The 25,936-nt window shown below is 38.3% G+C and overlaps 1 protein-coding gene across 2 annotated transcripts; it reads right to left on the reverse strand.

The window, feature by feature from the left end:
• Positions 1 to 2,136: 2,136 nt before the first annotated feature.
• On the reverse strand, positions 2,137 to 24,188 carry LOC149290675 (E3 ubiquitin-protein ligase SMURF1-like). 2 transcript variants are annotated; one of them, XM_089488381.1, is made up of 18 exons: positions 24,134 to 24,188; positions 18,901 to 18,939; positions 18,001 to 18,109; positions 17,546 to 17,679; positions 16,230 to 16,295; positions 16,044 to 16,119; positions 15,330 to 15,568; positions 13,784 to 13,868; positions 10,849 to 10,995; positions 10,487 to 10,688; positions 10,196 to 10,299; positions 9,267 to 9,381; positions 7,780 to 7,958; positions 6,520 to 6,657; positions 4,175 to 4,295; positions 3,383 to 3,584; positions 3,084 to 3,159; positions 2,137 to 2,236 (listed from the first exon to the last, which is right to left on the reverse strand). In XM_089488381.1, the coding sequence occupies exons 1-18, from the start codon at positions 24,186 to 24,188 to the stop codon at positions 2,137 to 2,139; spliced, it is 2,187 nt and encodes a 728-aa protein (XP_089344507.1). The 2 variants fall into 2 exon arrangements, with proteins under 2 accessions (XP_089344507.1, XP_089344506.1); XM_089488380.1 differs by having other exon boundaries at positions 3,084 to 3,168.
• Between the last annotated feature and the right edge of the window lie 1,748 nt (positions 24,189 to 25,936).

Raw genomic sequence — 25,936 nt, forward strand, 5'->3', positions numbered from 1 at the left:
TATGCACCCAAAGCTGTGGATATTGAACGGGTTGCGGCAAACATTGGGAACATAATATTTCTTTAATTTTGTTTTTTGCTTTAACACGTGGGATTGATTGTTTTCACTTGGTATATCATTCACTTATTTCCTATCTTGACTACTGTAACACTCTTCTGGTTGGCATTCCACTGTCTCTACTCTCTCATCTGCAGTCTGTCATAAATAATGCTGCTGCTAGGCTTATCTTCCTTGCACACCGCTCCTCCTCTTCTTCCCCACTCTGAAATCCTCCACTAACTCCCTATTACCTTTAGAATTAAATTTAAAACCCTAGTACTAACATATAATATACATGTCTGCCCTCATAAGCAAAATACTCTCCTACTTGATCCTTATGTTCTACCCATGGGCTAAAGCTCTCCTCAATTATCTTCTTTTCCCATCTACAAGATTTCACTCGGACTGCCTCATATCTCTGGAACCTACTTCCACCAAACCTTCAGCATTCACCCTCCCTCCCAACATTTAAGAAACATCTCAAAACCCACTTCTTCAAGCATACCATCTTGGCTGCTCTTGGCTCTCTGTGTGTTCTCACCCCATCCCCTCAAGATTGTGAACTCCACCTAATGTATTGGTTTGTCTTAGTCTGTCAATTCTAATTGTCATACCCTTTGAATATATGTATTGTATTAAGCGCTGTGTAAATTATTGGCACTATATAAATAAAAGATTACTACTGTTACTTAAGCTACTGAAACAGATAACTTCAACCCTTTAGAGAAATCCTGGCTAACATACAGAACATCTTCAGCCTAGAAGAGAAGGAAAAAAAACAAAAAAAAACAAACAGCCTAGCTATACAATTTAATCCATAACACCTGCTATGCTCTCTAGTGGAAACTGGATGGCCCCAGGACACCCTTGTGTCACAATGGTTTTTCCTCCATTTTTTGGACTTAATTTTTTTATTCATGTCTGTGCTTACTCTTATTTTTGCGCTTTAAACTACAAGATGGCAGTCATTGCAGAAGATGCAGCTATTACTATGAAATCCATTGGTCATATGAAAAGCAGCTACTTTCTGTAGACATCTGTTATGCTTCTAGTTTCTGTTCAACGTACGTGGAAAATTCTAACAGATGTAAATAAAAAAAATAAAAAATAGAAACATGGTACACATTACCCCAGGACAATGAAAACTGAATTTCATGTGAGATTTATATACCCAGGGAAAATACTCATTTTTCTGTCACGAGAGAAGACCTATGATATAACTAACTTGGTCCTACAGCTAGAGTCATGAGAGAAAGATTAGCACAAGGCAAAAGAGGAATGTTTTCTAACCTACACATGACCACTAGGTTGCATGATGCTTACATTTCTCACAACAATGATTTAACACACATGGCTTCACTTAAATGAATTTATAAATAAAATGTCTAAAATGCAAAATACAACATGAAGTTAATGCATCACTTCCATTTTTCATATAATGTAACTGTATACATATCTTTGTAGCTTCGCAATAAAACATTTGATTCAGAACACAAATAATATATTTGATATTTTCCCTCCAGTTCTAAGCATTACCTAAAACCAACTTTATTTGAAATACTTAAAACATACACACTGTAAATAAATGAGCTTAACAGGCTGGTCCCTATTGTGCAAATGTACAGTTAGCAAATCTGTCAAGACCCTCCACTGTGTAAACACCCAGTAACCTTCACACTAGCTGTATGGTACATTGTGTAGAAACTTCTACTGCAAGAAACTACAAAACCAATGGTTAGCTTTGCATGTTTGCATCCGGAGCACAAGCTTAAAAACTACTAGATAAGATATTCTCTACCATTCAATTTTAAATGAATACCTGGATGTAGCTTCCAGCTTATGATCCACGAACTACATAAGAGCTCTAAAATACCCTCACGCCGTATGGACTATCCCTGGTACTCTGACAACTTGCAATACTTTTGAGAATTAGGATCTTTTGATCAAATAAAAAAATGAAAGAAACAAGGCGATATCACGTTCTTCCAAAAAAGTGTGGAAGGGAAACCAGGAAATGTAGACAAGAGTTCAAGGGTCTGCAGCATGTCTGTAGGTTTTGATCAGGTTTGTGTAACAGTTTCCTTTGGTTGAGAGCATTCACTCTACTGCAAAGCCACATGTCTCCTCTACTGCAGTTAAAAGTTTCTCATACAGTTTTTCATAGGACTCATATGGTGGAATGTCAATTCTGTTAAAACTAACACAAAAAAAGAAATAAAAGGTATTAAAAAGTATGCTTAAGGGCAACAGAACAAATTAGACTTTTACTTTCAAACTTAGTATTAACTACCAGCAGGGAGAGGAATCCTGTAGTGACCTAAGCAGGGTATTGTGAAAGTCTGATTTTAGTGAGAACATCTAAGCATTTGTATATATTTAATGCAAAATTCTTTAACAGCAAAAAACATCCTGGTAGTTTTTGTAGAAAGTTAGTGATTTTATGAACACATCTAAGCCTACTGCAAAAAGTCACCTTGGATGATAAATAAATAAAATATCACTGACAATCACCAGCTTTGTTTTTACATGCTTTATATCTGCAAACTTGACAAGAATAATACCATAATAGCCCAAGAGAAAATTTGGGTCTTTAATTGAAGTTGATATATATTCTATGTAAACCCAGTAAAAAGTAAAATTTTGTGACCTCAGAGATCCCACCAATTTAGCATTTTAAATCCAGCAAGCAAAAAGTGCTTCATATTCAAATACTGCCAGTCATTTTTATTGCCAGAAGCAAGTCAGTCAGGTTGTAAAACAGCTGAACTTAAAATTAATCTAAAGAAAATATTGCACATTCATTCAACCTTTTTTTCCCTTCCCAAATGGATTGTATCACCATGTAAAGCTAAAAATACTGCTTAATCATACACTGGTTCTATTCTAAAATGCATGACACCAGGATGTATACAATGGTTATATCACCAATTACATTGTAAATGTTTTGTACTACAAATTCCAGGATGTGCAATTTTGCACTTTAGAGTTAAATACGCTTGTTTACGTACAAGAGGTGTTTGAAAAGACAAAGAAAAAAATCTTACCAGGTATGGGCCTTGGGGAGGCTGTCTGTGTTGCCATCAATTAGATGTATAGTGAAAAGCCTGGGGCCTGCTGCACCTGTTGAACCTTACAGGAAAAGTCATAGTTAAACAGAGTTCAACTAGTTTTATAGCACTGTAGGGACACTAAAGAAAGCAGAAGACATGACTATAAGCACTATAACTGTTCATGTTGCAGTGTCTCCAAATACCCTTTCTTGCATGCGCAGAAAGATTTCCCATTGCTCGCACATTGGGCATGTAATTCAAGACTGATTATTAAAAGCATGCTACAAAGTTACCTTGTAGAGCCTTAAAGCCCTGAAGAGGTACTCGTGTAGAGCCGGTGACAAACTGCAGAAGCCGTGCCCTCCTCTCCTCATCAAAGGCTTCCACTGCCTGCCAAAACCATTTGACAATATTGCTGTCTGCAAGGCAGTGCTTCAGCCTAGTATTTGCCTTCCAGTCAGCTAAATCAATTTTATCCAGGCCACCGATAATAAGCTGTTGATTAAACACAAAGCACACAAATCACATATGCAGAGCAACTCACTTGAGTCTATAGTGAAACAGTAGGACCAAGTTATTTTCAAAACTTTACAAAAATTATTATCTTTTATTTAATAATAACTTATCCCAGAATCCACCTGTCCAATATGATGCATATTAATAGGCTTATGTACAGATGACCAGATAAGATTGCAGATAGACTTGAGGGTGCATCTGAGATTACAATGAAACTAAACTTCATTTGCTTATCTGATCCTTGGAGTAGTTATGTACATCCCCCTTAGAAGACATTAGTCGGGCCGCCTGAAGTCTTTTTGACCTGAAACCATTTAATGCTATTCATATAAGGTTGCAACCTAGTCAGGTAAAACCATTAGGATGTTTTGAATACTTTCATGTTATATCTGTATATAGAGCAAAAGTACCCCTAAGAGAAGAATATTTGTCCTCAAACAACCAAGATCCCAGAGAATGGATATGGACCAAAGTCAGCTAAAATATCAGTTTACAATAGTTCCAAATAATATAACCAACAAGAGAAAATGCTGCTTAACATTTATTTGTTGGAATCGGGCTTTCATTACCTCTAGTTCCTTCTGTTCAAATGGCTTCAGGAGGTGCTGGGGTATCAGTTCATTAAACCCCTTTTGCAGAGCAAGGAATTGAGCCTCAATACCTCTCATAAAACGCCAGTTAACGTACAACCTGCAGGAGAATGGATAAATACAACTCAAAATAAAGCAGCGCAATGTTCAGTCGTTTTAACATTTAAATGGACCACTGTCCGCATCTGGCCCACAAAGTCCAAAGACTCTGGTCATTTTGCAGAAATACAGACTAAACCAATATCTGAATAAAATACCAGACTGTTTTTAATACACAAACATTGTGTCAGGATTTATTCAACAGAAAAAGCCAAAATTGAGAAGCCATGTGTGAAAAACTAATTACACCTTATGATTCGATAGTGTGGAGAACCACTTTTAGTAGAAATAACTGAAGTAATCATTTTCTGTATGACTATCCGTCCCTGACATTATCATCGAGGAATTTTGGCCCACTCGTCTTTACAAGTTGCTTGAGTTTATTGAGGTTTGCTGGCATTTGTTTATGCACAGTTCTCTTAAGGTCCTGTCACAGCATTTCAATCAGGTGAGCCATTCTGTTACAGATTTGATGGTGTGCTTAGGATCATTGTCCCGTTTCATGACTCAATTTCTTGAGCTTTAACTGTCAGATGGCCAAGCCAGATATCCGAGTCAGATGGCCTCACATTTGGTATACGGAGGGATTAATGGTTGACTAAACCAATGCAGGTTCCCGGGTCCTGTGGCAGCAAAGCAAGTCCAAACGGTCACCCTCCACTACCGTGCTTTCCCCCCACAAACATCTCCACTTAGGTCTTGTCTGTCCAAGGACATCAGAAGTCTTGTGGTTTGTTTAGACGCAACTTTACAAACCTAAGCAGTGCTGCCGTGTTCTTTTTAGAGAAAAGCGGCTTTCTCCTAGCAACCTTTCCAAACAAGCCGTATTTTTAATTGTACTGTCATGAACTTTAACATGCTGAGACCGGTAGAGTATGAGATGTAACTTGCCGTAACCCCCTGAGGCCGAGGACCCATGGCGGTATGTTTGAGTTTGGGAGGGGGGCACTGGTGGATTCCTGGAGACACACCTTTTACTTGCCTGCCCAGTCCCCTTTTATGTCCCGACAATTGGAACTGTGTTGCTACGGACGCCCTTTGTCTCGCTATGTCGTTCTTTTGAGGTTGCATTAAAGTTTGTGGTGAACAACAGAGGGAGCTAGCATGTGAACCCTGGTTTATTAGCAATCTTTAGGACCGGTGTTCACCTAGCTGCAGCTATGGAAACCTTGCCGGGCTCCCGCACTGACTATCCCTGGCGCTCATGGTCCAGACTTTGGATCACGTCGCTTTTTGGACCATTACATCTTCAGACCCTGAGCTCTCCATATATACCCCTGAGTACCCTTTTACAGAGGTGGTTACATTTGCTGATGATCAATTGCATTTGATTAGCAGCACCTGTCTGCTACTTGGCATCTTAATTCCTATGGAAGCAGTAAGGGTGTTTTTCCACACATGGCTTCATTTTGCCAAGTCATGACAGTGTAATATGACATGTGCTCATATGAGGTCACATTTACCTAATTTTCCGACCTGCTAAGGAACAGATGATTGTGATTAAGTCTTGATGTAGTACAGAGGGGGTGTACTTTGCCTTATATACAGATGTGTGAAAAATAGTTTCATTCTATGCTAGCCATAAATGCTCTGAAAAATACCCTTCGTCTTATAAAGGTCTGACTATGAAACCAAGATCCAGATCCCCTGCAGCGCTGCAGATGACCTGGATCCTCCTGTCTGGTAACCTCAGCCGCTGCCGGCACTTCCCCCGGGGCTTCTAATCACTGAGAGCCGGCGAAAGCGCGGAGGTTGTCTACGCGCATCACGCAGACCTTCTCTGGCAGTCCGCGAAGGTCTGCTCGATGGACGCAGACAACCCCTGCTACTGTCGGGGCTTCTATGACAGAGCACTGGTGTCACATGACCTTCCGGTGCTCAGTCATAGAAGCTCTGGCAGAACCAACGCCGGCCCCCACTAGACACCAGGGAGTCAAGCACTGGTAAGTCGGGGGGAGGGGGCATGAAGCTTTTCTGGAGACCCTCCTTTATGTCACTCTGCCTCCAGAAATGCCTTGTAACCCCCTACATGCCAGAGTGGCATATAGGGGTATAAGGCATTTCTGGAGGTAGAGTGGCAATATTAAAAAAAGGAAAAAGTTTTTGAATGAGGGCTAGTTACTAGATGTTTGGTTTGGAAAATGTTACATTTAGATACATTTGTTGGTTTTACATATTATTGCCAATACCACACAATGCATACGAATACAGGGAGGTTTTATTACCTCACATATTCCTTCTTGTTCTCCTCTGTCACAGGAATTACCCTTCCGTTGGGCTTGAGTTCATGCTGGAGGATTTGCCCAAAAGCATTGTGCTCGACACAGAAGGTGTGGTCTAATACAGATGTGATGTCATTCTCACTAAGAAAGCAGGAAACAAGCATACAATATTGACATTGCTCCAGGTATATTTTTTATGTACCATTAAGGTGATTTGGCTAATATAGGAAACTGAGAAAATACATACAATCATTAGACATGAGCAGTTTCAGATAATTAACCCATCTATTACCAGATATGAGCAGAGTCAGTGAATTAAACCCTCTACTACCAGACATTACACACAGTCACACAGACAAACAGTCACACATACCTGGTGCTAGCTACAGTTTACACTGAGCTTGGTGTGAAGGAGAGGCTTCTGAACTTTCATCCAATCAAGAGAGTTGAGAAGTCTCTCCTGATTGGCTGAGATTGGCTCCTTCACTCAGAATTACCATTCCCGGACTGTCCTGGGCAATCTGGGATATGTGATCACCCTAGATGTACCATAATTTTTCTATACAGAGCACTTGTATAGCAAAGTACAGGAGTAGAACAATTTTTTAGGAGGGTGTGTTTTCAGGCGCTATAATGATATTAAACAACATATAAGCGGCTCAACATTTATAATGTGATCCCTTCAGAACGTCTAAAGTAACAAAATATAAAGAAAAAAAAAACGGAGCACTAGCGCTACATTTTTTCTATAACGTACAGTAGTATCCTGTGTATTCATGCTGCAGTTTCATACCAAGCATGAGATAATTAGTTTTAATTCAACCCTCCTACTCCTATTTAATTTAGAAATCTTATTTTGCATTCTGAAACCACTTAGTCCTAATTACCACTACAAGACGGCTAACGCTCCCTTGTTTCACACCTCATTTTGCTTTAATTACCCATACTACTCCATTAGACTGAAAGCGCGTGAGTGGGACCCTCATAACCCACGATTCCTGCCAGGATCTTTGCATAAGTACCAGAGGGTTGATGGCAAGCTCACGTGCAGGGCTCTAAACTCCTGATGAGTCTGTATATAAATATTTGTGTATGTGTTATGTGCTAACAGCCCCCAAATAAACCGCACAGCACTGTGTAATTTGTTGGCGTTAATAAAATAAAAAAAACTATTGTTAACAATCACACACAGCACTTCCAAAAGATGGATGCCAGCTGAAGGTATCTCGCTTTTACGATGTAGTCACAACACAAAATACTCACAGAATCCACACCAAGCTCTTGTGGAGCTCTGGATCCACCGACTCCAGGTCGGAAAGTTGAATTGGTTTTCCCAAAAGTTGCTTGTAAAAAGGGACTGTAAATCCTCCATTTATGTAGTGTCCATGGAACACAGCCAAGCCCATGATTCGACCAACAAAGTGAAAGTAAGATAGGTGATCCTAAAGAAGAAATGGAAAACAGAAAGTCATGAATTTCTTGGTAGACTTTTTTTAGCCTATATTAACAGACTCTTTTAGAGCATTTTGTCAAATTTGGTTCACATTTTCACTATATTAATATATTATAACAAAGTTGCAGCATTGACGGAAAAATGAATAAAGAAATTTTTTGCAGAAAGAGGTAGGGCTATCTGTCCATCAACGGACGCTCAGCAGAAGTTGGGTGATGCAACAGAAAAACAAGTCAAAGTACAGGAGAAGATCAACAGCTCTGTAAAGAGAAGTTGTCTCAGAACTTGTGCAGATCTGATCTACAACTACAGGAAACTTAAAATCGTGATTATTTTTTCTCAAAGGAGTGTCAGCCAGTTATTAAATCCAAAGGTTCATATACTTCTTCAGGGTTACATGGTGTGTTCAATAAAGACATGAAAACCTATAATTACATTATTAATTGAAGCAGACTGTTGAATATCGAAACAAGTTTAATGACCAATGCATGCAGAAATCCTGGTTATTCCAAAGAGTTCACTTAAGGTCCTAGCAATGGACCGGACACTTATGACCTGGATTTGGCTTTGGTAGTTAAGGAAAATTGTGCATAGACATTTTAAAGTGGTTGAGCCATTAATTATTCTTACTACCCATGAAATTTCAAAGAAAGCATCTTTCATTCATGGGGGAAACCTCCATATCCTGAAAAGGATTCCCCCCCCCCTTAATCTAGAAGAATACAATTACGTATATTACAAAGATTGAACGGTAAATTTAGGACGGGTGAGGAATGTTACTTTACTTCCTTGCAAGACCAAAGAGGAACACTGGGTCCCTAATCATCTTCTGGGGACAAGCAGTCTTCAGGGACCTGTCTCTACTGTGGCATTTTCAGCACATGCATTCAGTGAATGAACTCAAAGAAGCAGGTGCAACACGAACAAAAAAAAGTGTAGTGCGCATGGGGAAAAAGTATATACGCAAATAGCACAAGGAAGGGTCATGTATGCTTTACAACCCAATCAATGTTAAGGCTGAGGATCACACTTTCTACCTCTCACAGGTACCCCCACTTACCGAAAGATCTTTCAGCCTCACTATGTAATTACAGTTAGAGCTTTACATACATGAAAAAAAATTGTATCGATGCACTCAGCAAATAGGATACATTAATAAAAAAATTTATGATTTTAATTTCTGCGCTGAAAGACAGATAGACATGACACCATGAATCAGTACACAAAATAGAAAACTGAAGACTTTAACAAGAGCATAGGTTCTTCAAGTACAATCATTAATTCATCAAAAACTTACTGGGTTAATGGAAGAATCAGGATTGATTTGTAGGGTGTAAATATTGTCACTGGAGTACTGGAAAAGCCCATAATAAGGATTCAGCATTTCATGGCATAGTAAATATAACCATTCCCTGTCAAAAAGAGTGATATCAATTAGATGATGTTGCAGCACCTCCCTCTAATACAAGCTCTCAATAATACAATTCCCCACTAAAGAGGTGTTAAGGATCTGTACAGATGAGTCAGCTGTACCTAACCAGTCACAAACTGAAATTTTGCACTGCTGTAGAATACCTAAGGAAAAGAGATATTTGTGCACACTCCTCTATATAAATTAAGAGTTTCTTATGGAGCTGTTCAGAAAGGTAAGTATTTAAAATAAAAACAAGGTGTAGTCACTAAAACTACCGTATTTCCCCATGTATAAGTTACTACTTCCCAGTCCCTCCCTGCAGTCACACTTACAATTGGCCCCACCCTTTTCTGATTAACAGTCCCTCCCTGCAGTTACACAAGATTGGCCCCACCCCTTTCCTTATAGCATCCACATGGCTAAGCAACTCATTTAACAGTAAGTAAAAAAAAAAAAAATAGTTGGGCTGCTGAAAGTTAGGGAAGGTGGGGGTTAATTTAGGGGCAGTTAATGGATGGGCGTGATATGGATTAAGACTATGAATTTTACGATAACTAAAACTTGTTCAATAACTACGTAATTTTTTTCCAACTATCGGGCTCCAAAATTAAGGAGCGTCTTATACATGGGGAAATACGGTAAGTGGCCAGTAATGCACAGACATTTAGGCATCATTGAAAGAGCTTCCTTCAGACATGCAATACAAATAAAAAATAGATAAGACATCTCCAACAACAGGATTATTGAGAAAGGAATAAAGATTAGATTTATGCAGCCTTGCTGCATTTAAGTGTTAGAGAGTGGAACATTACCTGGCTACTCCACCATAGTCTAAACCCTCCTCTCCTCGAAACTTCACCATAAGCCTCTTCTTCAGGTCTTTAGTTCTCATCTTCATTATTTGCCGATAAGACTCCTGCCCAGGAAGAGCATTATAGTATAACATTTTTCCCTACCTTATCATACGGTTTCCAATTTGAAGGAAAAATGTTATGTCCATGATAGTTTTATTTGCGCTTATTTAATCAACTTCCAACTAATCTTTGAAATATGCATTGGGAAGAAAAAAAAAAAAAAAAAATCTATAGAGAAAAGGGAAATACCTCAAAGATTTCCTCTCTGGAGACTTCTACACGGCAGTGCCCAGCCTGCGGCTGCTGCAGTGCTAACTCATGCCTCAGGACTTTAAGTTTTTGCACCAGTTCCCGTTCATATTTCTGAGCAGGAAACTCATCTCCATCCTCCAAAGATCCATCACTCTGCACCGACAGAGGTTGGCTTGGTTCCTTCAGCTGTGACTGAGGACTATAAAAACACTTTATAATGACATGTGTCCAAGAGGAACAAGCTTTCCATGCATATACTAGTGCAGAGCATATTAGCAATAGGGTAATCTAAATTCCTTTATATATAATTAGATGTAGGGAAAACAGAAACGGCAATGTAATGAATTAGAAATGCTTACTTCATGATGTGATGTAATCTGGGATCTGTAAATTGTGTTGTTCGGTTGTTATGATCTACAAAATATATTCTCCCAGAGACTGTACTCCGAACTTCCCACCCTGAAGGTAGAGGGCCTAGGTCATCACAGTTCACACTGTTAAGGTCTCTGAAAATACAAAGAAAGCACACCACAATATGTTTTACCAAGTTTCAAAGAGATCCTATACAGTGGATATAAAAAGTCTACCCAGCGCTGTTAAAATCATAAAGAACCTGGCATTTTAGCAGGGGTGTGTAGACTTTTTAGATCCACTGTATACCATCAATTACTATTATCTGTTGAAAGATGTACAAGAAAAAATGCTGGCTTTGGAAGCCTACATGGATAGGGGGAGGGCTCAAGGGATTAAGGAATGAGCATACATGAAGGATTACATTGAGTGCCAAGACGAAAAATGTAAAGCTTTAAAAATTATATTCTACATATATTAAAAGTTAAATCAGTACATTTAACCACAGAAGCCACTTAATAGAGGTTGCACTTTTAGTATATTTCCAATTTAAAGCTGGATTTTGATTAACCCCTTCGTGACAAAGGCTGATTTTACTTTTTGTACCCTTCGTGACAATGGCCTTTTTAACATTTCTGCGCTGCTTGTGTTTAGCTGTAATTTTCTTCTTTCCCGTTTACTGAACCCACACACATTAGATATTGTTTTTTTCAGGACAAGAAGGGCTTTCTTTAGATGACATTGTTTTGATTGTATCATATTATTTACTACTAAAAAAAGTATAAAATATGGTGAAAAATTTAGAAAAAAATGACTGTTTCTAACTTTTAGTTGAAAAATCTTTTACTCATCTATAAAAGGTAATGAAAAAACCTGCTAAATGGATTCTACTATTTGTCCTGAGTTTAGAAATACCCAATGTTTTTATGTATTTTTGCTTTTTTCTACCCATTATGGGGCAATAAGTACAGGTAGCGTTTTGCTATTTCAAAGCCATTTTTTCCAAATCTGGTAATTCTTCCCCCCATGTGCCATTTCGGGTATCTTTGAACCCGGCCAATGCAATTTACCCCATCAAATCATATATTTTTGAAAACTAGACAGCCCAGGGTATTCCAAATGCTAGTATTTTAACTCTTTCCATGCACCATATCTACCACCAGTTTTTGTCAAACTTTGTGGTAGTCATTTTTTTGCATTTGTTTTGTCACACACATTTTACTTCAGGTATGAATTAAAAGGTTCTCGTTTATGTCACTATCACAAAACACCCCAATATGTGTTCAGCAACATCTCCTGAGTACAGCGATACCTCACATGAATGATTTTGCCTGGCCGTTTGGGGGCAAAAGGGCCACATTTGGGGCATGCGCATTTTTCAATGTTGAACTTTGGCATTTGGGGATCCACTGCCCATGCCCTATTTGGTACATCTTTGAGCCGGGCCATTTCAGTGTGCCCAACAAAACCATATATTTTTCAAAACTAGACACCACAGGGTATTTTAAATGCTGGTATTTTAACTCTTTGCATGCACACATTTTACCACCAGCATGTTTTCAAAGTTTGCAGTAGTATTTTTGTGTGTGTATTTTTCCCCACACACACCTACTTTATGTATGAATTTACAGCTCCTGGTATATGCCGCTGTCACACGACACCCCATAATGTGTTCAGCAACATCTCCTGAGTACAGTGGTACCCCACATGCATGGGTTTGTCATTTTTGTGGGAACTAAAAGGCCACATTTGGTACGTGTGCATTTTTCTAATTGGAAATTAGGTGTGTGGCCATCCTTCCCCCGGTGTTAATTGGGACGTTGTTGAACCTGGCCAATTCAATTTACCCCATCAAATCATACCTTTTTTAAAAGTAGACACCCCACGGGCATTTAATATGCCAGTATTTTAACTCTTTCCATGCGAGAATTGTTTTAAGCTAATATGCTAATTTTAGGACTTGCTCACAAAAATATATTTTTTATATATATATATATATATATATATATATATTTTTTTTTTTTGCCTTTTTTTTTTATTTTTTTAACATTTTTTTTCAACTTGAAGGTTCCCCTGATAGTGACATCAGTGGGAAATTATTTTTACATTTTACTGGTTTTTTACTATTTTTTTTCTAATTATTATTAATTTTATTTTATTTTTAATTTATTTTTTCTAATCACACTGTGATTAGAAAGCTGAGCTCCATTGACTTGCATGGTGAATGCAGTACCTGTATTCAACCTGCAAGTGGAGCCAAAGTTCTCTAGATGGTCTGGACCATCTAGCGAACTTTTAAAATTTGTTGGTTCCTGTTACAGGGCAGCGGCCATCTTGCTTGATGGCAAAGATCATCGGCAGCTGCGGCTGTGAACGCTCTCCGGAGCGGTCACAGCCCATCGAAAGGTAAGTGTTTGGTGTCGCTGGATGCCTCCTGATCGAGGCATTCCAGCGACACCATTTAAGTTTAGGAGGCGATCATCGATCGCCTCCTAAACGCTTTTAAAACGGGCGGATGTTGACGCCCCGTGGAGGGGCCAGAGATGGCCCCTTCGTTCCGATCGCGGCGTTGCTGAATGCCTCGAGGTCGAGGCATTCAGCAACGTTTTTTGGGTGCAGAAAGCGAAAACAGATCGCTTTCTGCACCCGTTTAAAGACGTGCCGGTCCTGGCACATCAATTGTCGTAAAGCACATGCTTTTCCGTGTCGTGTCAGGACCGGCAATTGTCGTTAAGGGGTTAAATCCATTGGTATGCTGTTCATGCCACCCCAATGGCATCAAAAAGATGGAGGACTAATGACATAGGATGACTATGTTATTGGTGAAGGATTTTTGTATCTTAGAGTATCAACTGAAATAACTGAAATGGTCTGTATTAACAAAAAAAAATAAATAAAAAAATCTACCGAGTACAAGGGGCTAGAAAATTAGTGTCATATTACCTTGGTATTCTTGGGTCATGCCACGTACTAACACCGGTCTGCGTATGCAAGAAATAAACCTGCCCATGCACTGTAGTCCTTTGTTCTGCAAATACATCAATTTACCAAATTATAGCAAGAATCACATACAGGAAAGCTTGGAACAAATATTTAGTCAGTAGAATAGTTTTGGCACCTAGTGTTTAGAATAGGGCTGCAACTAACGATTATTTTCATAAATCGATAAATTGGCCGATTATTTTTTTTGATTAATCGGATAAAAAAAATGAATGTAAATTTCTCATTTATTTAAAATAATTTAACAAACAGGATGTTAACAAACAGCAGAATATTTTTTTTTTTATAAAATGCATTTCTTGTTTTTATTTCCCAACCTTCCCCCCCGGTTATGCACATTTGAGCCCAGGCTTGCCACACTGCCTCCCAGATATGCCATTCCACCCTCCCACAAATGCCTTATAACCCCTGTTACGCTACTCTGTCCTCCCCTGACATGCCTTATATCCCCCAGATATGCCATAGTTCCCTCATAGATTCACAGACTCGTTCACAGCACACTGACACAATACTTTTATAAATACAGGATTAATCTTCACTGCCCCCAGGATTTAGATTCCCCTTAGTTTGCCCCCCCCCCTTTACCTCTAACTGCACCTTAAGTTAACTTTATTAAATTAACCCTCAGTCCTCAGCATTAAATCAACCACAACTGCCCCTAAATTAACCCTAAAGACCCGATCAACCACAACTGCCCCTAAATGAACCCTAAACACCTCATCAACCATAGCTGCCCCTAAATGAACCCTAAACACCCCATTAACCATAGCTGCCCCTAAATAAACCCTAAACACCCCATTAACCATAACTGCCGCTAAATTAACCCCCACATCCCCTAACTTTCAGCAGCCCAAATTTTATACTCAGATGAGTGCCACAGCCATGTGATTGCCGGGAGGGACTAGAAGGAAATGGGCGGGGCCAATCGGCAGTAACTGCAGGGAGAGACTGGTAAGTAGTAACTGCTGTGACACTGAATGAAACGGATTATAAAGCGAGGGTCCCCCCCCCCAGAGCATTTGCTCTGAAAAAACCCTCATTTTATAATCGATAGAAATGGATTCAATTAATCGATAATGAAATTCGTTGGCAAGGATTTTCATTATCAATTTTATCGATTAGTTAAACATAGAAAGTGACAGCAGATAAGAACCAGTAGGCCCATCCAGTCTGCCCAGCCTCTGAGTACTTTCCTTTAGTACTTGCACTTATCCTATATCTAGCTTGGCCTTTCCCATGCTTGCTTGAATGACTTTACTGTATTAACATCTACCACTTCTGCTGGAAGGCCATTCCATGCATCCACTACCCTTCATTCCATGCATCCACTACTAGTTTAGAACATAAAATGAATAGAATTTGCCAGGCAGTCTGAGGTTTAACACACCAGCAATAACTAAAATACATTTGTACAGAATATATGTTAATAAAATAATTGCTATTGATAGACAATGTGGGCTAGTCACAAAACAAATCCCCACTTGCTCACCATAGCATTCAGGTAAGTCCAGAGGCTGATAGCCATGAGGCCTGTTCTGTGGAGTTTGAACATGGTTTCGGACTTCTGTTACATGAAATCTTTGTACTTGGTGGTGTGGATCCTGGCTTGGAGAGTCCGAAAATCTGCAGTTTCCTCCTCCAGCTGCACCTGTCCCATCTGAATATGGAGCTGGCTCATCCATAAAACAGCTTAATGGCCTCCCTGGACCAGATCCTTCACAAACCATCCTTAAACAACAATGAGAGATGACTGGATAGAGGGAAACTTACAGCGTGACAACATTAACTAAAGCACTGCTGTACACCTCAAATTGAACATATTAGCCAAAATGCATTTTTATGCCTTATCTTTAGGTATTGTATTGAGGTTTGTTTTTAACCTCATGAAAGCGAACAAATGTATTAATGTACATTGATTTTATTTGAAAAATATGTTTTTTTAAATTGCAATGCATAGCCAGCTGACTGAACTTCTAAAATAAGTAAAAAATTTGTTTTCTGACCCTGTAATATTAGACCTCTATGTATTAAACTATGGCAACCTTAGCCTCAGATACAGCGCAGATAGCTTTGTAGATTTTTAAAGTCTTATTTGACAAAGAACTAAATTTAAGGAAATTGCATCATGTAAAAAATAAAAATGTGGTATTTTACCCTGGCAATATTGCACACTATACCTTAACATTTCAATAACAGTTCTTACCCTTCATTGTTCAGCAGACCTCTGCAATCCACAACTGATCCACCCACGCCAAGTCTATCCCGGGTCTGTAAACTTACTGATAAAACATGAACTATTAGTCCCAAACAGACAGGCTTCAGTTCCATGTGGAGCAGTAGAAACCCAACATACACGAAAATAAAGCCACCAGAGAAAGACAGTTCTTACCTACTATTTGGCCCCGTACAACATCACTGTCGGTGGGGTTTAATTTGCATAGGTCCAAACGTTGATCTGAAAGTTAACAGAAAGACAGTATTCTACATATCTTGGTGGTAATGAGTGGTTATTTGAGTTACTGTTGCCTCTCTCTCATCTCGAACCAGTCTGCCCATTCTGCTCTGACATCAACAAGGCATTTTGGTCCACACAACCACCACTCACTGGATACTCTATTTTTTTCTGGACCATTCTCTGTAAACCCCTCGAGATGGTTGTGCGTGAAAATCTCAGTAGACCAGCAGTTTCTGAAATACTGAGACCAACCCCATCTGGCACCAACAACCATGCCATGTTCAAAGTCACTTAAATCCCCATTCTGATGCTCGGTTTGAACTTCAGCAAGTTGTCTTGACCACGTCTACATGCCTAAATGCATTGAGTTGCTACCATGTGATTGGCTGATTAGCTATTTGTGTTAAGAAATTAAACAGGTGTACCTAATAAAGTAGGCAGTGAGTATATATATATTGGTCATAGGAAGCGAAAAAAAAACAAACAAAAAAAAAAACATGTATTAGTGATTCGACACATACTGTACACTGTCTCAAGCAAAGAACTAAACTAACCTGATTAGTTTATTGCCCGTAATTGATATACAAATTTCAGCCATTTTGTTAAATCTCAATTACACAAAATGAGCAGAGCAATAATCAATCATAGAAAGCTAGTCCCCAGGCCTTCTTTAAAGAGGCAATCATGCTTGATTTTGCTCTTTTGTCCAGGGATCAGTGGAGCAAACTGACCATTTCTTCCTAAAAGTGTTAAATTGTTCAAATGCATGAAAATATATGCCCTGGCAGTGCCACCTATTCTGTTAAATAACTTTTACAGCTAGATACTGCATTAGAAACATCATTCCTAGTCATTCATGGAAATGCTGAATCACGCAAAGAGTCAAGTTTCTAAAAAGCTTGTGATTTTAAGAATCATATTCATAGATACAAGATTAAAATGCCAGCTCTCCCAAGGATTTTTGTGTAAACGTATGTGTATTGGATGCCACCCACATTCTAGACATCCCCTTAAATGAAAGAAAATGTGCAATACCATCATAATTACAAATTACAAAGTTATAGTAAATTTATTTAGAACACAAAATTATACATATACACACACACGGCTTATTTAAAGTAGGCTATTTACACGTTGTACGATTTCACACATCCATTTGTAAAGTAAATATGACCCATGACAATCAATGGACATTTCACCCTGGCTGCCATATACCTTCCACCTCACTTAGAGAAATTGTTTTTACTTACATCCTGTGTCCTTCAGTCTGCTAATGGCATTTGACAAGAGTCGGACACATCCCAGGAAGCCAGCTCCTTGCCTTTTGTGGATTTTCTTGTGATTCCAGACACCAATGGTGATAGAATCCATTTTCCCAATATAGCTAAAAGTAATAAAAGTATGCATGTAAAGTTCAGACCACATCTCAAGATTTCGCTGACATATATAAAAATAAGTAAAAAATAGATCATCTACATATGCTTAATGAAAGTGTTCAGCAACACTGTTCTAATATACCGTAATTGCTTCTCTAATGTACTCAATAGGTTGAACTTCAAATATACCCCAGATACATTTTTACTAGATATCTAATGCAAACACAAATGTCAGAATATGAAATGTTTATCAATCTAAACCGATTTTGTTTGTGTTGCGTACAACTATACACTTTCCTGCAAATAATGGTTTAAAATGGTTAACTTACAGATCATAATGTTGGTTCCATTTTGGGTCCAAGGTGTTTTTCACAGTGTCTGTTGAGTGGCACTGACCAGAACCATCAACCACTATTTTAGCAAATGGATCCGGAAGTCCTACAAAATCAAAATTTAATAGTGAGCAACAGCCGTATCCGAAAATATACAACATTAAACAAACTTGACAGATCACATCTCCAGAGACTATTGCAGTTGAAAAAAAAGTGGCAACATGCATGCTTCCAATTTCTTTACGTGATGGAAGAATGAATTTAAAGATTCCAGAATTGCAGTGGAAAATAGCAACATGGTAAGTGTAATGTACCTAGCACATTGATAACTACAGGTGTGACATTTATCTGTAACATAAACCACTCCATTAGAACAAAAAAATCATTGTTGAGCTACATTTGAAACAGTGTTAAGGTTAAGACGACTTGTGAAGTAAAACAAAGTCACATTAACAACCAGCATAGAAAATAAAATAAAAAACCCTATTAGACACTAGACACTATATAATCCCTTGGGGGAAAAAAAAACAACAAAACAGGTATCATATGGCAACTGTGTACTGAGATTCTTTGCATACAATCTCGTAATGTAGTGGTGCATGGTTCAGTCTGTCTATTCTTGCATGCAGTTGGCAAAACACGCAGCAGTGTTCCTGATAGATAATAGATGCAACCATGAATGGAGTTTTTAAATGCAAAACGTTGTGCTTAAAGAAATTATGGTTCATGGCATGATATACAGCCATATTGTCTGTCATAAGGATCATACCCTCTGGACCAAGCATGTTCTTTATTGTTTAATAACCTTCTGTTACAAACTCACTGTATTTAATATAATAGCATTAGAAACACTTATCCTAATGTTTTTTAGCCAAAAAATAAAAAGCATTTACTTACGGAAGAAATCCTTCTTTGCAAGGTTTTTGGCACATAATACTGAAAAGACAACAATGTTTTAGAATGAATGACATGGCACTAGGCACATCCTAAGATCAGAATGGCCACTCAAGGGTTTCAAACACAGTGTATTCCAGACAGAAAATGCTTAAGTTTAATTTTTCGACTAACAATGAACATGGCTTTGTTTAATGTCACTATTTTTGGACTGAATGCAGAACAAAATAAATTTTAAATGCACACAGATGCATGTCGGGGGGGGGGGGGCACGATTGGGAAGGGGCCATGCTACAGATGTTTTAGCCAAGAATTTTCCTGTACAAACTTTAAAGCGGGAATAATTAACATTCCAGATATACATTGACTACTGCTTAAATCTATTATCACAATCCCCTTTCACAGCAACACACACACACACAACTTCAGACACTCTAATTGTCACACACTTTGAAACTGGCAGTCAATGAATCATAGGACATAAACAATGCATGAGAGATTAAAAGCTATTGAGCTTAAGGATGCATTTCATTATATAAAGGGGACAATTGAGAAACTTTGTATTTACTACCCTATCATGTTGGTGGGCTAGAGAAGACATGCGACTTTATTGCGGTACATCGCTACATCTTCTGGCTGCTTACATAACCCGTGGGAAAGGTAAACACAGGAGATGAGAGATGCAAAACACTGGTGTTATCCCTTTTAAACTCTGGGAAGCAACATAAAACATCTATTGTCTCAAATTGTACATAATTCTTAATGAGCACAATGTTAAAGTTCTTAATAGCAGACTCCAGTAAGAAACTTCCTCAGGATTGTAAGCTTGAGTTTGTCTTAGTCTGTCAATTCTCGTCTTGTCATATTCCTTGAATATAAGTATTGTATTAAGCGCTGCATACATTGTTATCGCTATATTAATAAAAGAAAATGTCGTGTGCCGAGGTAAGAATGAGAACAAAGTCAATTTCTGTGTACAGATAGTTCATTTCAGGAGGAACATCGGCAAGGAGAGGGACAGATACTAATATGATATCGAGGGAATTTGTATTTCTCCCTAGCCCTCAAGAAGTGATAAAGTTTAAAAGAAAAGTCCCAAAGAAACATTTTTTCTCCTTGATCATTAAGTACAGAACTGTATACAGTAACACAGGTTTGCAGTGACAAAAACTCCTTTAATTCCAAAACCCTTTCCCTATCTGAAGACCTGGAGTCAGGGATCATCACCTAAAACAAAAAAGTGTCTAAAACTCCAGATCAGGGACATGTTTTGGAATTAAACAAGTTAAAACCAGGTTTAAGCACAAGGGGTCTGCATCACTAAGCAAATATACTGAGAAAGTTATTACAAGGTATAAACAGATATCTGCCTTGTGTACTGCCATCAAATCACTTGTACACAGCGACAATAGATGTTCTTGCAAGTTGAGGTATCAGTAACATTCTATGGAAGAAAACAAGGAACCTTTAGATATCCGCATATGGAAAAAGTCAGATACTGACAACTAAAGGGTGCTTATCTGGTTCCCCTTACAGTAGTCTCCCCATACAGGATCCCACAATAAAGTACTTAAGTATTAAGACATTTTCCTTGATTCAACAAGTTAGGCTATCTGATACAGATACTAGCTGGCAAGAAAGTGTTCTAATTGAGATCATGGCAGAGCTAAACATGCATATACTGGTATATGCTGGGGGTCTTGTTAGACACTGTAGGAACCTCAAGTTAGTGAATCTCCAGCAAAGCAGAAGTAAGAATCACTCCATATGCAAAGAGAAGACTGATTTACATCACAACTGGATGAAAAAATAAAAAGATAGCACTAAGCCATTAAATGCATTAATGGCAGAAATGCACCCTTAAAAAAGTACTTATTTAAAGCACAGCACTTTTCACAGCATTCAGCATGCTTTCCAATTATCACCTTCTTGTAACTCACGATGAGAGGGGGGGGGGGGGGGAGTATTAACAAAAAAACAAAAAAAAAAAGCACTGTGAAAGCTGCCAATTTGCATGCAGTAATGGACTAACATGTTTTACTTAAATGTTTGGATGGAGCGATTCTTTGATTCTTTAACAGCGTTATTGTAATTAATATTACAGCCGAGTGTAACTTTATAATTAAGTACTTGCCCCTATTCAAATGGAGACCGATTCATTAGAATGCCCTCTATTTGCTGTTTTCCCACCCCCAATAGAGACCCAGTCTACCAGAAAGACACGCTCCAGCTCCTTATCACATTGTATTGTGGTAAACAATCCAATGGCCCAAAGTTAATCACACTGCCAGACACACTGAGCGAGGTCTATGCAGTAAAATTCTTTATTAGCACTACCATAAAGAACCAGCTGATGTATTAGCTGGAAAAGTCTCCCAAAATGTCACAAATGACAACTGCAGTTTCCACATCCACAGATAAAAAAAAAGGCTTATTATAAGAAAATTAGCTGAAAATAGGATAACTGCATTAGAGAGACAATTTTTTTTTTCATGGAGCTTTCTCCTTGGTGTTGCATCAGATGTCCACAAATAACTTAGAGACACTCCAGTGCCCCATACAGGTCCACCAACAAAGAATCTGTTTTACATTGTACATTATCTAATATTCATTTAGCTAATGAAAAAAGGACTTAAATCTAGGAGAAGCTGCAGGAAATGCATACTGTTTCATAACAAACATAACGTCTAAGTCTATCATCCAAGGCAGCCCTTCAGGCTAATTATGTAGAAAGAACTTCATTGATGCTGCCACAAATAAACAGCACAGAGTGGTGTTTGTATATAGAATGTAACAAAAATATCATACTCCCTACAATAGTGACTTCCAGGTAAACAATTTAAAACAAAAGCCAGCTCTTCAGTGAAACTACACTACTAAAAAAGACGGAAAGACATTTTTTCATGACATCCCCTTTAGCGTAACGGCTAGTTAAAATGTTTTCTCATGAGAAAGAGATATATATATATATATATATATATATATATATATATAGATATATATGAAAACTGTGGCCTGGTGAGTTTTTTTACCTACTTATTTTAAGAAAGCAGGTGACTTTTTAGGACTATGTGTATACCCCACAAATATACTAATTTTAGAGTCACAATAAAAACCACATGTTTGAAAACCAAAAATTGTTACCCACATTTCTGGAATTAAACATAAAAAAAAAAAAAACAGTAAAATAGTACTAGTAAAACAGAAGCAAGTGTTTCCACGTTTTATGGCTCAAAAAAGTAAGTAAAAAAGATTTCTAGGTTTCATATTTATGTGACCAAGGGAAATCACACATTAGAAATGCACAACAGCCCTGCAGCCTGGTAGTTCAGTGGTAAAAAACCAAGAGAGGTAATTTACAACCAAAAGTGTGGCCAACACAGAAATTAAGGTGAAACAAGGTAAACTGGGGTTGTGTATATGTGAACGTGATACTGGATCCTGATTTGCAAATGTTTTTTCTAAGATACAGGCCACAAGCACACCAAAAAAATGTAAATGTTCCATATGTCTTGAGCACATAGGGGTAGGCTTCATTCTAGTATACAAGCAATATAGAATATATTCTGGTATACATTAAAGGGACATTCCAGGCGCCATATACACTTTGATACACAGAATAACTATGTGGTCCCTTCTCCATATGCATCTGCATAATAATCTGCCCAACCAGCACAAGCTAAACTCCATGCAGGAGATGTGACCATTGAGAAGCAGGGCAACTGCAGCAGCAAAGCTGCATCTTGCATTAGGCAAGTTTTTTTTTTTGTTTTGGAAGAAGGTATATTAAGTACTTACATGGTACATTAATATGCATTCTTCTATAGTTGGGGAGATTAGGCATAATAAACTGAGGGTACATTTTCCTGGACCCTTTGGATCTTTGCACATTTATTTCTCTGACCTGTTGAAAGACCGTTGGGTCATCATGTGATTTCAGAAAAATAAGCAAAGGTATTCAATGCTTACCATTCTGACAGTAAACATGCAATAAATAACTTCATCTTTTCATGCACTACTCTGAATGAAATGCACACCATTGTGCACTACGGGTAAGGTGCTGAGAAGCAGCTACTCTTGAATGCTTTCGCAGAAGCTTTCCTGGCTCTAAGGCGAGGGCAAGTCCTGATTATGGTCCTGACATCAAGAAAAAACAGGCAGGCTAGGTGGGGCAAATGGTTAACTGCCTTCAAATTCTAGGTTTCTATTTTTAAATATCTCCAGAATGCTATAACTGCAATAACTTTTTCACAAAATGTGGGACCTGTATGGCTACAGATTATGCGGCTTACTACACTTACAAAGCAGGTAAGAAGACTTGTAGAGAAAATAGTTCCATGTTGTGTAAGAACTACTTATGGAGTAGGGCAACTTAATATTCCAATATCACGAGCTATATTGCGGTTTGTATTTACATACCGCATCCCTTTTCTACTCCACCTTGGTAAAGTATAACATATGCTGGGAGCAAACATGCTACAGTTTCTGATCAAATTAGTAAAAAGGACCATTTTTTTTTTTTTTATGACCGTTATCCATTACTAGCTGCAGGGGAAGTCAAAGTGGCTACTACATTTGTTTGGCTTCCAAATAACTTTGTCCACCCCTAGTGTGTGCAGACAATTTACATACTACACAAAAGGTCCACAACCAAAGGTAATATGACACCGATTACCTTCCAAACTAGGTGTGAAGAAAGACAAAAAAGTTATGGGTCTGTTACAGTTCATTTAAGGTACACATGGTGCACATTTTATTTAATTAAATTAGAGACACACCACATACATACATATAACAAAACAAACACCAAACAAAAATAGAGACATACATTCTAGGCCTGGCTACAGGGGAAACAATGCCACCAAATACATAAGCAATCCAACAAAGTAAAACATATATATTCGATGTAAAGATGAAGAAAATGCTGGAGACCACATGCGAACAATGGTCGGGTTTAAAAGGTCTAACGTATTTTAATTAAACATTTCCCTAACAGCGGTTTTAAAGGTAGTTCCGCATAACGTATACACCCGGTCGTAAAAAAGATACTTTAACCCACTTCCTAACCTAATAATAAACCGGCCGCAGGACTTACCTACATTTCAGCTGAACACACGAATTATTTACGATAAGTAATGAGGCAATCTAAATAATAAGACTCGGAGCAGTGCTCCAAGACACAGCGTACAGGTACGGGCATGAGCGATATTCTCGGTACCGAATAACATTTTCTTACCTGTTAATCTAACTTTGATACTGGACCCGCCTCTCCGGGTCTCGTTAATCGACATCCCGCCCTACTACGGGACCCTACATGAGTAGACCGTACACCTAGAACAGCCCGTCTATCCGGCGTCCTTCATAAACATCGCGAGAATGAGCTGCAGTGAGCACGTAGCATGATAATGACGTCACGAAATGCGCCGGAAATAATTACATTCCGTGCTTCTGCGGGGCTGGGTTTAGAAGTTTTATGGCTTTTTTTTGTTTGTTTGTTTTAGTGCTTAGATGTCTTGATGGCCTCCGTATAATGTAATGTAACCGTTGTGAAAACCACTTTCTAGAGTCGATCATGAACGGTCAAAAAGCGGGTCAATTGGCAATAACATTGTATTGGTGTCTAGAATCTATGTTTAACATCGTTCAGATTCACATCAAAATGGTTTGGCGCGCTTCTGATGTCACGCAGTACTATGACTACCCATAATGATCTAAAGTCGCACTGGCTCCGATATAATGTCAGTATGTATCTATTACAGAGGTCCCAAGCTTGGAAAATGGACTCCTCCCTGCTAGCCGCAGATTCATGGAACTGTACGGCGGCTGGGAACCGCTAGGGTCCCGAGCTTGGAAAATGGACTTCAGGCAGATTGGTAGGGGGTCTGGTGCTCTGCCCCAAAAGACAGAAAAACTTCATAAAATAAATGAGTCACACAAAAACGGTAAGTAACACAGAGATTGGCACCAACATTTAAAAATAATCATGCAGGGATGTCACCATCAGGGGAACCATCCAGTTCCAGCAAAATGTAAAAAAAGTCCTAAAATAAAGTTTATTATTATGAGCAAGTGCTAAAATTAGCGCTGTATATTCCCAAAAATCCTGACAACGAAATACTGACATTTCAAATACCCATGGGGTGTCTACTTTAAAAAAAAAATGGTTTGATGGTGTAAATGGGAGTGGCCGGGTTCAAAGATAGGGCATAGACACAGACTGACCAAAATAGAAAAAAAGCGCACTTCCCAAATGTGGCCTTTTAGCACCCAAAGAACCAGACAGTATTACTGTACTCCAGAGATGTTGCTGAACATATATTGGGGTGTTTTTTGACAGTGGCTTACAACAGAAGTGGTAAATTTGTACCTGAAGTACAATGTCTGTGAAAAAACCCCACAAAAAATACCACCAAATTTTGACAGACTTGTGGTAAAATTAGTGCATTGAAGGGGTTAAATACCAGCATTTGAAATACCCTAGGGGGTAAATAAATATATCAAACCTATAGGTTTGATAGGGTAAATTTAACTTACCGGCTTCAAAGATGTCTTAAATAGGATATGGTGGCAGAAAATGTGCACTTCCCAAACATGGCATTTTACCACTGTACTTGGGAGATGTTGCTGAACACATGTTGGGGTGTTGTTTGGCTGTGACATATACCGGGAGCTGTATATCCATACCTGAAGTACAACTTGTGTGATAAGAAACACAAAATAAATTACTATCACAAAGTTTGACAAAGGCTGGTAGTAGAATTAGTGCATAGAAGGGGTTAAAATACCAGCTTTTGAAATACCTTGGGGGTTTTAGTTTTCAGAATTAAATGGTTTTGAAATAGCAAAACAAACTTATTGCCCAATAACTTGCAGAAAAAAGCAAAAAAACATTAGGTATTTCTATACTCAGGACAAATAGTAGAATCTATTTAGCAGTTTTTTTCTTAATTTTTTTTTAGATGAGTAAAAAAAAATTTTCAAATGTGAAAAAAGTTTTTTATTTTTTATAATTTTATTATTTTAGGAAATTAGATTATAT

This window comes from Sceloporus occidentalis, unplaced genomic scaffold, assembly GCF_023333645.1.
Source record: "Sceloporus occidentalis isolate IW3139 unplaced genomic scaffold, rSceOcc1.0.p SCAF_38, whole genome shotgun sequence".
Lineage (NCBI taxonomy): Eukaryota > Metazoa > Chordata > Lepidosauria > Squamata > Phrynosomatidae > Sceloporus > Sceloporus occidentalis.